A 16937-nucleotide genomic window follows, 5' to 3' on the forward strand; every position below is an offset into this window, starting at 1 on the left:
GTAAATACTAATTACTAAAAAGAAAAAAAAAAGGGTAAAAGTAGTGTGTGTATATATATATATATATATATATATTTGGTGGTCATGAGGTCAGTCAAATTGACCAACCTTGTATAGAGTTAGGGTAGAGAAAAGTTTGAAACATATTTAGGAGGTTTTAGAGATTAAGCAAATGAAATTTGAAATTTTTTCAGATGAAGAAAAGTACTTTTAATCTTAACTCTTTCAGCACAGGTTCGGTCCCATGGACTGACCTCACAACCATTATTTGTTTGCTATAGTTTTCCTGCTGTAACTTTTATATTGGTAACTGTATCTTTATGAAATTTTGCATATTATCAGTAAACATTACGAGGCTTTCGTACGCAGAATATTAAGGTTTTTATTGTTTTATTAGAATCCAGGTTTCGATACCCGTGGTGGACAGAACATAGATAGCCCATTGTATAGCTTTGTGCTTACCTTCAAACAAACAAGTTTAAGATTTTTTAAGTAATTTTTTTCTCGTGCCTTTTTTCTTTTTGAACCTTGACTATCCAACTTGCAAAGTAATTTCCATTTTAAGATTATGGATACTTTTATGTGTCAGAAAATTTTCAAATTTCACATGTGAAATCCTTATAACTTCTAGATAAGTTTCAAACATTTTTCAAGAAAAAACTTTATATTTTATCTGTTATTTTCACTATTGAATCTGTGTATAGGTTTGGTTGATTTGACCGACCTCATAATCACCATAAAAAAATTAGGAAATAGATATAAGTTATGCTTTTTTGTTCTAGAATGTCTACAAATTAAAACACAAATGTTTATTCTAAATAGCCTAAATCTGATAAAATTATACATCTATATATATATTTATTATTTTTATTACATTGACCTTTCAGTTGTGCCTGGCTAACAATACAGAAGTTACAATGATGCTGCGCACGTACACTCATGTTACTGTATCCAAGAATATAAAACTGGCCTTTACAAAGTGACCTGTCTTGGCTATATTTTAGTGGACTAATATTTTGTACGATACAGTCACATTTCAGTTATGATACATTATATACGTTATTACTATTTACAAATAAGTTGTTACATTTATTTTTCTTCAAACATAGAACAGTATATATAAAGAAGTATAGCAAACATTTCTCTTCTAGTTATTAACTTTGTACTCGTTTGCTGCTTGCCATAAGTTGCTAAGCCTTCTCAAATTTTGCATGTGGAGGATGTGAAAGTCAATAATTGTTTTTAGGTTTTATATATAGATAATTACAACTTATAATTATAACCTGTAAATTACAATTCTACTATAATTTATCAAGCTTAGTAACTAAGCTGTATTTGGGTTTTAAAAAGATATGAAATCTTGAGCTCACTAAAGTCTTGGCTTACTGCTTGAAATCTAGCATAAAAACAAAGATTTTGCTGTCTGAATATTTCAGAAAGGCTGAGAAAGCCACCAAGGGAACATTCTGAGCTTTCGATTGGTTATTCACATGTCATAGACAGAATTAGGTGTACATAAGCAAGTGTTTCCAAAACTGGAAAGAGGTGGGCATGGCCACTGTGTTTGAGTCATTAAATGTAGCAATATCCCAGCAAATAGAAAAGATAGGAGGTTTTTATTTTATATTCTAGATTGTTAATATCAGTAATTTGAGTTCCTAATTTCTAAGAAACTATAGATTTTGTATTTGTACATCACAAACATCTAATCTGAACCAATGTTGCAATTAGGTGTGTTTCTTTAATATTTACTTTTAAATTAAAAATTTAACTAATGTGTAATACTAAAATTTGAATTATAATATACAATTTGATACCAAATTATTGACATGTTTTCAACTAGTATTTTATGAATTTAATTTTGAATGAGAGTCAACAAATGAGATAACATGGCCTTTGAACTGTGGCAATGGGGTTAACATAAAAATCACTTTGCACTTGGAGCAGTCAACACTTTGACTCCATATGTTCATGGAGAAATTTTTGGTGAAAATACTTCATAAAATTCTGATTTTTTGGATACAAATGACTTTTAATGATTATTGAAAGCTTGTGAAATTTCATGATGCTACGCAAAACATATTAGAATTTATAATATGGATACTATAAAGGTCAATTTGGCGTCACTAACTCGGTTGATTTGACCAAGCCTGTAGCAAGAGAGTTAATATCGAAGTAGCTGAAATTAGTTTTTATATATTCTTGTTGTACAGAATAAGTGATTTATATCTGTAAAGTTTAAATAAAAGCCTACTGGTTCTATTATTTCGATTTATTTTATTTGTTTTTGAAGGTTAGAAAGATGGTGCTTTTCTGACCATATGTACATTAAAAACAGATTTTTAAAAATCATAATTTTGTTTTTAAGTGAATAATATTTCATTCTTTACTCTCCAACTTTAACAGATGTCAGGTATTGTTGTTGGTTGGAGATATGTCTCCCCACTTGGATGATATTGTTGATATGAATGCAAGACTTGATCCATCTAACTCTACGTGGATGAAGGTACTTAGATTTACACTAGTTTATGTTTTCCAGAAAGGATATCTTAAGACTATTGAAGTAATAAATAACCATTTGGAAGCTTATTTTTTATTGCTTAATTATCTACTTGATAAGTGTTGATATTAATGACTTCAAAGCACAGCTAGTCAAGTAAATTATAAGATTATACATTAGTTGCTTCAGTTTTCTTTTGAATTTATTTTATAAACCATAAGGTTTTCAGCCCTAAAGATAAAGTATTATTGGTCATTTCTCCCTCTCTAAACTTGATGGGGTAAACTTTATATATGCTTGAAAAAATGTTTTTGATAACTTATTTTGTGACTGTTAGGGTAGTTTTTTTCAGTTATAAAGAAAGATTTGCAGATTATTTGTTTCAAAACTTTTCACATAAATTATCAATTTCACTTAATAATTTCCATTAAACATCAATATTTTTATAGTTAAGTAATGAAATAAAATTTCTGAAAAATATCTGTGAATTAATTAATTACTCGTATAAGTATAGTCTAGTCAATCAAGACCAAATTGTAGTAGCTACTGTGTTTGGTATCTTTTTCTAGCTTTCTGACTGTGCAATGGTTTTGGAAGAACAACCAGGAAAAGTTAGTGAGATTCTAAGGCTCTTCCTTCAAGGTCTTGGATTTGGTAAGATTTGATGGGGACCTGTATGTGAATGTGTGGTCAGATTTCCACTTTTTTAAGAGTAGAACCTTCAGAAATATCATATAGTTTAAAATGAAAGCCATGGCGTAGTAAGAATTGCAGCTCTAGTGTAGATATTTATATTTATCCAAGAACCTTTCCACATAAAATGGAATTATGTATATTACTAAAACAAGAAACAAGTTAATCAACATGTATTTAATTAAAAGAAAGGGATTTTTGAAACTATATGCATTTTGAACTAGTTTACTACATATAATAATAACAATAATACTTTCTTTTGCATTTGTTTTTATATATATATATATCCCAGGACTGTTGTTACTTCATATGCATTAGTAAAGGCATGTGTTAAATCAAATTATTCTTTTTATAAATAAAAATTATACTTATATAAAGTGAAAAAGACTCAACATTTTGATTTGCATTTTCCATTATTTTCTGTAGTACTTTTACAGTTTGAGAGTTGTTTTTTAACACTGTCAATCTAAAAGTTTCAATTTTAATATTTGTCTCCAGTTTTTAGTGAAATTTTGTACCTGTTACATAAATTTCTTGCTAGTGATGGTTATTATCAATAATTCAATGAGTGTAAGGATTTTATGATATATTTATTTGGTAGCAAAACTATGTAACAGATTGAGCAAAATTTGTCTCTTAGTTGTAGAATGGGTTGAAAAAAATGTGGTTTGATACTAGCTTGATTTAATACATTTTCATATAAGTATTGAGTTCAGTTGAAATACTTTTGTGGTGACAAACTTTTCTTTTTTCCTCCCTTTTATGACTCAAATCAATCTAGAAAATTTTGAATGTTGAATCAATTATGTTGTCTTTCAAAATGTGGAGTGCACACTGGAGGGATTTACACATTTTGATTAAGAGGTTAGAGAAAATTGATCTTTAAACTCCAGATAATTGTAAAATAACTTTTTATTTGAACCAGTGTTTCACCTTTGCAGCTTCATCAGGGTTAGTATATACAGTTGTTTTTCTCTAACCTTTTAATCAAAATGTGAATCAATTATGGTTGAAAGTTCTTACACATCCATTCTGTAACAATGTTATTTATTGAACTGCAATATGTACTGATAATTTTAAATGCTATGATGAATGAAAAAGCATCTTTGCCTTTATCTGTCTATGTTTAACCACTGACATAACTGCAATAGCTATTGTCTGGTTTATTTGTGATAGTGGTTTCAGGCCACTGTGTTATAGGCCTAGATAAATATAATTTTTTAATTAATATAATGTTTGAACTCTAACATTCATTAGTAATATTCTCACTGTGGTTGTAATGCATCACACACATCATACACTGGTAGCTATATATATATTAAGTTAAACTGCATCACTCACTGATACATATAAACATCATGTTTGAACTGTTTCCTGTGCTGGTATTTTATGTTATAATAAAAAATTAACAGCATCAATAAAAATTCAGGTTTTATTCCAGCTTAATTTTGCACTCCTGGCAAATAAAATAAAATTGCACTATTTCTTTCTCTCTTTTTTTTTTCCTAATACATTTATTGAAGTTTTTGTACTGTTTATTAAAGCTTTACACCTGAAACCCTGAATAATTTCTTAAATTATTTAACATTTTTTACCCTTTGACATTTTGTGGTTAACTAAAGTCAGACTATCATAACACTTCTGAAAATTTGTAAAAAGGCAAGTGAAAATTAATAGTTTTTGTAACATGTAAACTATCAATCTGGAAAAGCTTTCTAAAAAAATATCATTGTTGTAATTTTGTAAGTGCTGATGTAATTAATTTTTCTTATATCATTGTTTATATATAAATGAGAAATAGAAAATTGTGTTTTGGTACTGAATTCAATTCTTACTCAAGTATTATAAATTGTAAACTACAAAAATCCTTTTCTTGAATATATCAGCAGTAAAGTTTCATTAAAAACTTGATGGTTTATTTTTAGTAGAGGAAATAATTCTTATTCTTCAGTCACAACAAGAACATTATTGCTTGCTATAGGTATATTCTATTTTTGTTCAAAGCATGATAATGGATGCACTATTTAGCCAGTTTAATGATTAATCTATGATATTGTATTCATCCCATTCCTCAAATCTAGGAATTTCCCAAAAATATATTTCCCTAAGGAACTTATTTTTTGCCCAACTAAATGCTAATCATAGTTTCTACAGTCATCCATACTCTTGAAATTTTCTTTAATTATGCTAACTAATAAAAATATTTGTTTAAGTGTTGAAAGTTGAACACAAGTTGAGAAACAAGCAGGAGAAACTGTACCTTTGGGTTATATACTGTTAAACACTGAAAATCTGGAATCAGTTTTAAATATCTTTTTATAGTTAAAAGACTATTATGTAGGTCTTTATCTGTATAATATAGTATGTTATTGTGTCTACAGATGTCTGAATGTTGGGCTCCAGAGATATCGTGGGCTTTTATGTGTAACTTGGAGCAAAATCTATCTCATCCGTTAAAAACCCAAACAGTAGTTAACTTTCCCAATTGATAAAAGTGTGTCTGAGATTTATATTACATTTTATAATCTTGAAGTTTTACTAGGACTGAACCTAAGTGATATTTCAAATCTGGAAAACTCAAATATACAACTATATACTACTAGTTGTAAGATCATGTTTCAATCATATTTACAGTAATTATTATTTGCAGTAGTAATCAGTTAGTATTGTTTTTTTCTTTGATGTTCAAAGCATTACTAGAAAGTAAGTCTTATAGCAACAGTGGTTTACATTTTGCTTACCATTAATTAAATATAATTGTTAAGTAAAACTGCTACTTGTACATTGCTGCATAAAGTGAAATTTTAATTTATATAAATTAAATCGGTTCCAAATAACTTAATGTCTTTGTTGGAAATATGACTGAGAAAGTATGTTCTTGAGGTATTATGTATTGTAGAAGTAGAATAAATCATTTTATTTACTCATTTTAATATTAAAAAATTGAAAAATATGTAAGTATTAAATAACAATATTGTTGCAATGATTTGAGGAAATGGGTGAATCCCAACCACAATAAATATTTTCTCGAATTTTCAAAATTTGTGCATTAAACTTTTCCCCATTTTGAGAAGGAAGGCTTCATATCTCAGACCTGTAGATAAATCAATTTAGTTGTACACCATTTCTTACAAAAACTGTTACTTTAATTAAAGACTATTTTCTTGCTTACATTCCATGTTTTACTAGTCTTTAGTTGCATGAATTAATAGTATAGTTGTTGTTATTTAAATCTAATGAAAGTATCTATTGAGTTAGTTCATGATGTAAATGTTGTGTTTCTGTAACAATTTTTTTAAATAAATTTGATATGAATTTCAAATGGTTGTGTTTGGCTTAACTGTTTCATTTTAGTTGAAAGTACATATGAAATTTATAAAACAAGTACAAATTGTCAAAAAGTTCAATATATTTTACTTTCTCTTAATCATTAGGAATTCATTGTCACTGTATTCTTCAAAACATTCTTTAACTTGTAAGAATATGTTGAAGTAACAATACTTCACAACCTATAACTGTATGATTTTAGTTTTATATAAATGAAATTAGTATTTTATTTATTCAACAAAATCTGAAAAATTAACTTCTATTAAAGTATGTGTGCATCGTATTTCAGCATAATTATATAAGATACCTTTTTATACTTAATAAATGTGATAAAATCATTTTTGAATTTCAGTGTTTTATTTTTTTCATTAAATTCTTCTTAAGTAATTCATTAAGGATATAGAAAATATAAGTTTAGAATAGCATTTTATGCATTTCATCTGCCACAAGATGTTGCCAAGAAGGTATGTTATTCAATACCAGGACTGCATCTGAGCTGGACTATGGCAACTAAAAGTGTATCTAAAATGATATTTGTATGTAGTATAAGAATCTTGGTGTGTTTTGCTTCACACCATTAAAATTTATAAATATAGAAGTAGATAAGAAATTAGATGACTAATGAAAGTATTATGAACAGATCACTCTTAATAAACAGTACTGTGAATTTACAAACCAGCATTATGAGATATTTCTCTGAGGTTGAGAATAACACTTGTAAAAAAGTGAATGTATGTATAAATATAGACTTTTTGAAATATTGATTATATTTTGTTTAATAAACAAGTATAGAACTACTATCAACCTTTAAGTAATCTTAGACAAGTAGTGTGACTTGTACGTTGAGCTCTCTTGAAAACTTACAAAATGCGAGTAGTTTGCATTGTTCAGATTTTTTATGACGTTACAAATAGTTCAGCAAAGTGTGTAAGTACTAACGTTGAATGCCATTTTTTTACAAGCACTGAACCAGTCTGAGCTCAGGTTGTCAAGTTCTTCATCTTGGGAAGGTAATGCAGGTCGTATACTAGCTCCATTCACCAAACCCACACACTTGTGCATGATTCCTTTGAACCCTCACCTGTTTCACCTTTTTTTTTTTCATAGATAGTATTTCTACAGCTAGATTAATAGATATTCGTAGTGTATTTCTTTAGAACTCTTTAGTTAATCTATTCACTTTAGGACTGAAATTTAGGACAATATTATTGTAGTTATGAGCTTTTAAAATCTTGGCTTTTAGACTTGCATGAAAAACATATGCTTTTGCCTGGTAGTGTTATGTTGTTGTTCATATGTGGAGTAACATTGAAAGGATGAAAAGGTATACTAATCCTAAACAATGTTTTGTAAATTTTAGAGCTTTTGATGTTTTAACACTGATTTCAGATATCTTGACTCTTCATTTGTGATTACTGATTAAAAATTATAGTTTTTAATAGATGGCATAAAAAGCAGTTTGATGAACAGCACCAACAGTTTGAGATACTAAGATATTATCAACTTTGTAGAAGTGATACTAATATAACTTTCTTAATAAATAATGTTAAATATATCTTGAGGTCATAAGCATGTAAAAGATATTATTATCCAAACTGCTGTAGAATTAATGAATTAATCAAGCCATCATGAACTTGAAACTTGCAGATTATAGTAACTGTTTTAATCAACACAAGTCTAAAGTAAACTGAATAAACGAATAGTTATAAACTTGTTTAGAAATTTTTACATAGATTTGACAAAAATATGTATGCCATGTAGATATAATATTCATTTGAATGAGTTTTCTATGGTTACAAGGTTATTGAACTGTGTGTGTATTCCATGTAGCTTCTACTCTGTCAGTGAGGAAATTTAGTTTGCCCCAGCAGCGATCTGTTGATGTAGAGGCTGTATGTAGACAAAGAACTGATGTGGATTCAGACTTTCGTCATGAAGTTCACATTGTGGAGAATCCGATTGACCAACACACTGTGACCTGCTGAGCATAGGATCTAACACTGAACAACATTATTAACTCTTTAGTCAGTAAAATTGAGAGCTGAGGCTTTTCACAAACCGCTTTAGGGTAGGATAGTTCCTTGCACTTCTCAAAGCACTTAAATAAATCTTTGTTACAAGAAGACTTTCCATTCTTACCTGTAGGTAGCCTTTAAAAAGGAGTACGATGGTACTTTAGTGCCTTAGCACAGTGACTCTGCTAGGTTGGTTTCTTATTAACAGACAATTACCATCATCTTAAATCTATAGTTTTTTCCCCTAATTACTGCATGTGAGTGTTACTATCACTTGTTCATATTATGCAAAAAAAGAAATTGTCTTGTTTCTTTGAACCTAATACTTACAAATGCTTTTTGTTTAATGAGAATGTTAGATAACATTGTAAGATTAAAAAGCAGTAATTGTTATGTGTGAGAGGAGGAGGTAATGGTGTTAATTCAAATATTTGTTTTGTGGATGTTTTTCTCTACAATCATCCAGATTAAGACATAAATGCTGAAATATCTTCTGCAGAGTAAAAACTTTCTGTTTTGTTAAATGTTCTTTGTATTGGTTTCTTAATAAAGAATATTTAAAGCTAAACAAACAACCAAAAAATGAATTTTTACCTTTAGTAATAGTCACAGTTTTGTATCAATTTCTCCACATGATAACTAAAAGAATGGATAAAGAACATTATGAAACCTGGCACAAGAATGTTTTTCACGTGTTTTATAAATAGGACACTATTTGCATGAATTATAAATCACATAATGAAAGAATTGTGTATTTTTTCCATGCCTTATTTGAGTGCCATAAGTTTGCTTGTTATGAAAGTTATAATTAAATAAATTTTCTATATATTTTTATAAAAACTTTCTAGCCAAGTTATTTCAACCTCCAATAGCAGAAAATAAATTTACAATCATCCTTATTATGTTAATAATCTCTAGTGTTAAGTGGTTGACACTAGTTCACAACTGTTCTTTTGACTGAATAAATTGGACAGTTTCAAGATTAAATTCATGTTAAGCTGTGTAAGAGACTTAACCCTTGTAAAGCATTATGTAAGACCAGATTGATAGGAGTTTTTTCACATAGTGTATTCCCACATTGATACAGGCTACTGCTTTTAAGAATAAGAAAACAAAAAGTCCTAGCCAATAACAGATTTCTACATAAATCTGTTCTGCAGTTGAATGATGACTTATGTAATTAAAGAAGTTATGGATGCATGTCACTAGCAGATGTAGATATTAGTGTGAAATTCTTAAATCTGAGAGATTAGTACTATATGTATGGTTTTCATGAAATAGTTAAGAAGAATGACATTTTATTTTCTTTTATGGTGGTAGGGTATTTTGAACACAAGCCGCAAAAAGCATTTTTATGCGTAAATTTGGAAATATTTCCAAACGTATCTCTCTACAATACAGAAGTGGAAATTTGATAACGTTGGATTGTTTATTTTAAAAAACAATGTATTATTGTTCAATTTTATATGTATTTATGGGTATTTTGTATATTATGGACAATTTGAATAATTTTTTCCATGTTGTGTGTGATCGTTACTTAAAATTACAGGTATCTGTTGTGTATTTTGATGTTTTAAAAGAAAATTTGGTTTTAAAGATTATTAATGAAATAATTGAAATACTTATTCATGTAGTATATTCTTAATTTTAATATATATTATACAACTTTGTTTTATGTTTAACATTTATGATTATTAACATTCATATTTGTACGAATCGAAAATGAGGTTAAAACCTAAAATTGTTATTCCCTTAAAATATTTGTCTTTTATGAAATTTTTTGTAACTAAAACTTACCATGGAGTAAATCCAGTCTTACCCCATCACCTCTTCCCTCTCTTCCTGCGTAATTTTTGTGTAACACTGTGTGTAAAAAAAAAGTTTGACATCCTGTAGCACAAGTAGATGAAATATTTAGATGTCCTGTTTACTAATTTAATGAAGAATAAAAGTTCAGAGTGAACCATATGACTTCATATGTGTATGTACCTCAGTTCATTAACTTTGACATTTGCAAAATGTAAACGATTTTTTTTTAATTACATATAGAACTTTAACATACTGTAAAGCAGACCTTGATCATATAATGCAACTGGTCAGGGACATAGGAATTTGATCCGGCATGGCCAAGTGATTAGGGCGCTTGATTCGCAACCTGAGGGTCGCAAGTTCGAAACCCCATCCCACCAAACATGCTCATCCTTTTATCCGTGGGGGTATTATAATGTGACAGTCAATCCCACTTTTCGTTGGTAAAAGAGTAGCCCAAGAGTTGGAGGTGGGTGGTGATGACTAGCTGCCTTCCCTTTAGTCTTTCACTGCTAAATTAGGGATGACTAGTGCAGATAGCCCTCATGTAGCTTTGTGCAAAATTCAAAACACTAGCCTCTGACAATTCATGTGTATATTTAAAATATGTGCATGAAAATTCTATTGTAACTAGTGATTATTTTGGAGGGTGCAATTGATATTGAAACAATAATTACTAATTAATAATGTGTATATTGTAAGCCAACCTTTGGCAAGTGTAATGGAAATTAGAATAAATAAGTTTGTGCAATGGAGAATACTTACAATGAACATGTACATTTTTATTTATTTTGCATTTTAAGTCGATATGTATAATTGCATAATCAGTTATTAATGTGGTATTCAAGTACACTTTGACCAACAGAAAAGCCGAAGTTTCTGCAAAAACAAGAGGTTTAGGATTGTTGAGCATGGGCAACAAAGGAGAACATCAGTGAACAAACATAATCTTTTTTCACAATAACATCTGTAATGTTACCAGATATGCTGGCCAGTTTCTAATTTGTGTGAGTATTATGTTGCTACTGGAGTTGAGAACAAAAAAAGGCAGTTTACCATAGTATTCTCATAAATGCAATAAGTTGACAGGCAGTCCAGAATGTTCTCATTAACAAGTCCTGATTGTCCATTAGAAAGATTGGTATATACCAATCAGACCACCACGTTTATCTCAGAGTGCTACAACAAAATATTGTGACGGCTTATCTGCAACTTTACCGAAGAAGGTTCTACAAGTAAATGTCTGCCAATATTTGTTACAAAACTTTAGCTCAGTGCTTGGAAAGCAAGGACTGCAAAAGTCTTCTCAACCTATTAATCAGAATCCTAAGTTATCATTAACACCCGATTACAACTAACTTTTCCTAGGATTTCCATATAAATCCTCAACTGTCCTGTATTTGTATCTGGTAAGTTTGGTGTAGTCTGCTTTTCAAAAATTCCACTTCAATTAGATAAATCAAACTGATATCTCAAAACATCTTGCTATAAAATATTGTGTGATAGCCCTGAAAGAAAAAGTCAAGTGGCTATCACATAACTTACTACACGTACATCCTGTCATAAAGCACAATTTGAAAGCTCTGAAAGCATAGTACAACATCTCCTTTCACTTGTTGATTTTTAAACTAATTGATCGTCCTAATTGTTTCTCAAGCGGTTAATCTAAGCCATAATGATCAAGAGGCTGTCATTGGTATCTTGACCAATCATCGGGGCAGAGCGACTGTGCTTTCACTTGTATATCTTCATCCTATTTTGAATGTTTACAAACACAGCCGGATATGTAGTACCGTTGTATTCTTTTTCGTGAGCTAAGACAAGATTATATAATACAGTAGACTGGTCTTTAGAATCATTCTACGTATCTACCTCTGATTTCTAGATTAACCAGTTCTGTAGTTCGTTAGTGATGTAGCTTCAGCTTGGTGTGTTTGATTTGCATCGTAAAACCACTGTGACTTATAATTACCATAACTGAGCTGTTGAACAAAACAGACCATTTCAGGCAGAATATAATTATATCATACTGCATATCTTTTTAATTATTTTGACATATGGCCCACTTTACCTATTTGCTGCTGCATTAATTTGTGCTTTGGCTGTTGCAGAATGTAGCCAGTGGACTATACCAGTACTTCTGCACTAAGTGGAGGGCCATATACATTGCAAAGGAACTAAGGAAAGCAAGAGGAGTGATTGCTCACCTTAGACTTGTGTAAAGGGTGGAAATGACAGTGGTCATTCTAATGTAGAGGAATTTCTATGGGGACCAAAACAAAATTTCCATTTAAGAGATTCTAAATTTTCATTTGTCAAAATTTTGAAAAAAAAAGTGTAATGCCACTAATTAGTGACAATAGCTTTCGTGTGTGATATCTGACAATTTCAGGTTCATGAAAGTTTGCCTTCCCTCAGCAAAATGTTCTTATGCCAATAGCCGTACATCAGATGCACAGAGAGTTGCACCTCTCATCCAAAAGTATAGAGGTTTGGAGAACAACCATTCGACTGTTGCTCAGTTATGTGACATAGTATGCCACCATTCTCTGTGACTGGTGCTCATTTCAGTCAGGGTTAGCAAACTGAACAAGTATATACTTAACAATCCGTATTACACAGTTAGCCAAACCATAAGGTTGAGGATGATATAGTGAAGTGCAATTGTTTAGTCCATTTGGTGAAGTAACTGATAACAACCAATAGAAATTATTACATTTTGCTGAGGACCAGTTATATCCAGGGTGATTCTTTTCAAAGGGTATTCTACCACTATCCATGTTTTACTGAGCATGGACAGTTTATTGAAACATCTTAATATGAATGCTGCAGAAAACCCACTTTGGCACACTTGTAACAGTGAGTGACGCTTCCCTCCAGTCCTTGCATTTTGCAAAGCTCAAGCCATTTCCTGGCTTAGAGCTCTGGGTACTACACCTTATCATTCATAATGACAGTACAACATGCCAACCTGTATTCATAATTGACTATACAAGTGGCAGATACAGTGCAAATCAGTACAATATTAGCAAATGTGTGATAAGTGAACACTGTCTTGCTGTACAGCAAGTAACACCCAAGCTATGCCTGGGTGATTCAGATGATTTTCCCAAAACTCTTGATTGGTCATTTATCTCATCCACCTAAATGCAGCATTGTTATTTCTCGTATTGTTTCACGTAACTGCTTATGGCTTAAACCTCTGCATGGCGTGGAAAATTTGAGTATTTAATAAATAGGTAATATTTCATTGGTTAGTGAGATAATCTATCAGTGTGTTCATGCTGACAAATCAGTTGGTCTTGTACAACAGAGTTGCCCATTCACAGATTGGGTATGTAACATTCAATCATACCTTCTAGATTTTTTAAGTTAGTCAATACAGTGATGCATGGACTGCTCAAATGGAAAACACTATCAAACAAGTAGCGGCAGTAATGATTAACAAATACTATAACTGCAAGCAGCTCATTCATTGGCATCCAGGAGCATTCAGCAACTGACATACATGATCATGTAATCCTCCCTGTCTTACAATTGTGACAAAAGTGTTAATTCCACCATTACTGGTATCACAACTTAAAATAAATGGACAAACTTGACAAGTACTGGTATTTCAACTAGGTGGACTTCCCAGACTGGAACATGTCTTCACATTCTTGTATCTATATGAAGCATATATCAACCTTAAAAAAGTGCAGGCAGTGGTGTGGCTGTCTTTGATAACATGAAACAAAACCAGTAAAGCTGCAAGCATTTCATTTCTTAGATTGTAGGTGACAGTCCTTGACTAATGGAATCTTCAAAGAAACACTGGAAATTCCATCTCTGTTGATGATATGACTGAGAAACTGTACGTCTACGCATGTAAGCGCATACTTTCTTGGCTTTAAGTAGAAGCCTGGGTCCTTGAAGCACTGAATTCCATTTCCATGTTCCCAGTTGTGGCTTGAAACTACAATAGATGGTATGTCATTCACATCTCTCCCATTGTAGTCTTTTTCAGTTTAATCAAGCATTCAAATGTTGTATGAGCACTATCCAGACCAAGTGGCATGATTGGGATTCAAACAGTCCTCCTTAAGTGCTTACAGCAATCTTAGGTCATCTGCGTTTGTTGTACAGTTGAACAGGTACACTTCAATGCACCAATATATTCATCCATGCATGGTATAGGAAAGATGTGATCATACATTACCACATTCAACTATATGGAGCTGTTACAATACCTTGGCGTTTCTTCTTTCTTTTTGACAGCTACAACTGGAGATGACCAAGCACACACTGACAGTTTTATTGTCCCATCTTTTAACATTAACCCAACATTGGCTACATCCCCGCTGCTCCAAGGAAGCCTATATAACGATTATTTTGTCAGATATGCATCACCTTTGTTTATGTGATACATGTCATTGATGTTCAACCCAATGTGTGTTATTTGGTTCCACAAACAAGCTGGCAAACTCCTTTAGCATGTCTCTATGTCCAGTTTGTAACACCAGCAAAACATCTACTTTGCATTACTTGTTTCTCTGTTATTGTCCTAATGACCATTCTAGCTCAAATCTGGTTGGCTGTTGTTACAGTCTAGCACTGAAAATCATCAAAATGGCACAGATCACTGAGCTAATGCAATCTGTTTTCAGAAAATCAAACAAACTATTTCATGCATTAATTGTATCACTGATGTAGCAAATACAAATATATTAGATTGCATCCACGGTATACTGTGGAATACCACTTGCACATTAGGAGAATTACCACAGCCTTTTTAATGTTTACAATCCATTGTTCTTGCATCCAGTTTGGTAGGCACTGGATGGGTTTCTTGCAGATCTGCAGTTCGCCTGTTGCACAAAAACAACTGACTAACGATTTATGTAGTAGGTCTCTAAGGTAACACAATCCATGCCTAATTCAAAAACAACTACCTCTTTCACTTTCAGTGTGCGACATTGCCAAGATGAAATCAATGATGTGGCTCTGCACATGTCTAACTTGTTGCCATTCACCTAAACAATGTGTGTACTAAGTGGGTCAAGTGATGGCTTATTGCGGAGTGCATGATATAATGAGATCGAATACATAGGAATAAAAGTTGGCCTCATTTTCTTAGTTTCAAAAGTTGTTTCCAAAATCGACAAATTTCGTGTAAAATAGTCATTAGTTAAAAGTATATAAGATGGTAGTGGTAATTTCTAAATGTTTCTAAGGTAAATACGTTGAATGTACAATAAAGAAGAGTTACGTCTTTGGTCGTTTGTTAATTTCCGGTATAAATTCTTCCCGAGGAACTTCAGCGATACAAGTCCTTTCTTAAATAAAACTAGTTTATTCTTTCTCAATACAACTTTGCAAAACACAGAATTTCCACAGTCACTTTAACTTAAACACATGCTATAATTCACAATGATTCACGCACCTTACTTATGGTAACTACCGCTCGCTCGCTTGACTCAATTATCTGTCTATCTGCAATTATATCTCCGCTTTATTTACCGGGCTTATATACAAAAATAGAGGGCGCCTGGAAAAGACAAGAGTTGCCAGGAAAAGTGATGATCCATCTAGAAAATCATGACGTGTTACCAAGGTCACGTGACTTCCGCCGTCGTAACACTGCCCGTCCTTAGTATTGTTCGTCCCAAACAAGACACTTACATTAAACCAATAGATAATTAACAATAACTTAATTAAATTTACAGAATTTACAAACAAAATTAAAATTCAACAAAGGCTCTTAATTTTACGGGCTGTATCTTCTTTCGTCTTGGTCTCTGTCTCATTGGCTTCTGCTTCACGTGGGGTTCATCTGCTCCATCAGGAAATGTCTTATTATCGGCAATAGTAACATCAGTGGTAGTAACTTCATTAAGGGCTTCACTGTTTCCCTTCTCAAAACCGGGTAGAGAGAGTTTCTTCTTCGACAATGGCTTTTTCAGGTGACACGTCTTCAGCAGCGTCATTTGTTCCATTGTTTGCTTCATTCCAACTGAAATGTTCTGGACCATGATAAATCCAAAGGCTGTTGGCATGCGCCACCTTTGGTTTACCTCGCCGACCACATTTTATTCGGAAAGTCACTTCTGAGAGACGATCCATTATGTCATATGGGCCTTCCCATGGAGAAGACAACTTAAGAGACTTCCCTTTGGTCTTCCTGGGATTATACAACCACACATTGTCACCTGGTACAAAGCTGACTTCAGTAGATCTCTTATCATAACATAGCTTCGTGGAATCAGCAGACGTTTTCAAGTTTGAATGCACTTGATGGTGAATATCATCCATCCTTTCCGATAACACCTTCACGAACTCTGACACATTTTCAGGCAACTCTTCGTAAGGCAGGCATCCTGTTATCAGATCCACTGGCAACCGAAGTTCCCGACCAAACATAAACTTTGTTGGAGTGTATCCAGTGGCTTCATGCCCTGCTGTTCTATAGGCCATAAACAGTGGAGGGAGTAAGACATCCCAGTCATCTTGGTAGCTGTTACAAAACTTTGCCAATTCCTGTCCCAGTGTCCAATTGTAATTTTCTACCATCCCATCAGATTGTGGGTAAAGTGGCGTTGTCCTGGTCTTTTGTA

The 16937-nt window shown here is 32.0% G+C and overlaps 1 protein-coding gene across 4 annotated transcripts in view; it reads left to right on the forward strand.

Annotated features, from left to right (window-relative positions):
* LOC106462138 (protein NDRG3-like) overlaps positions 1–10511 on the forward strand; it is a 51835-nt gene extending 41324 nt beyond the window's left edge. For 3 of the 4 annotated variants that reach the window (XM_022389291.1, XM_022389292.1, XM_013922030.2), the window contains 4 exons: positions 2407–2506; positions 3070–3154; positions 7483–7530; positions 8351–10511. In XM_022389291.1, coding sequence (XP_022244999.1) covers positions 2407–2506; positions 3070–3154; positions 7483–7530; positions 8351–8505 — 388 coding nt within the window. In that variant the 3' untranslated portion in view covers positions 8506–10511. The remainder of the gene's footprint in view (positions 1–2406; positions 2507–3069; positions 3155–7482; positions 7531–8350) is intronic. The other variant, XM_013922032.2, reaches the window with a different exon arrangement.
* Positions 10512–16937: the final 6426 nt, after the last annotated feature.

The sequence above is a fragment of the Limulus polyphemus genome, unplaced genomic scaffold (genome assembly GCF_000517525.1).
Source record: "Limulus polyphemus unplaced genomic scaffold, Limulus_polyphemus-2.1.2 Scaffold1101, whole genome shotgun sequence".
NCBI classification, from domain to species: Eukaryota; Metazoa; Arthropoda; class Merostomata; order Xiphosura; family Limulidae; genus Limulus; species Limulus polyphemus.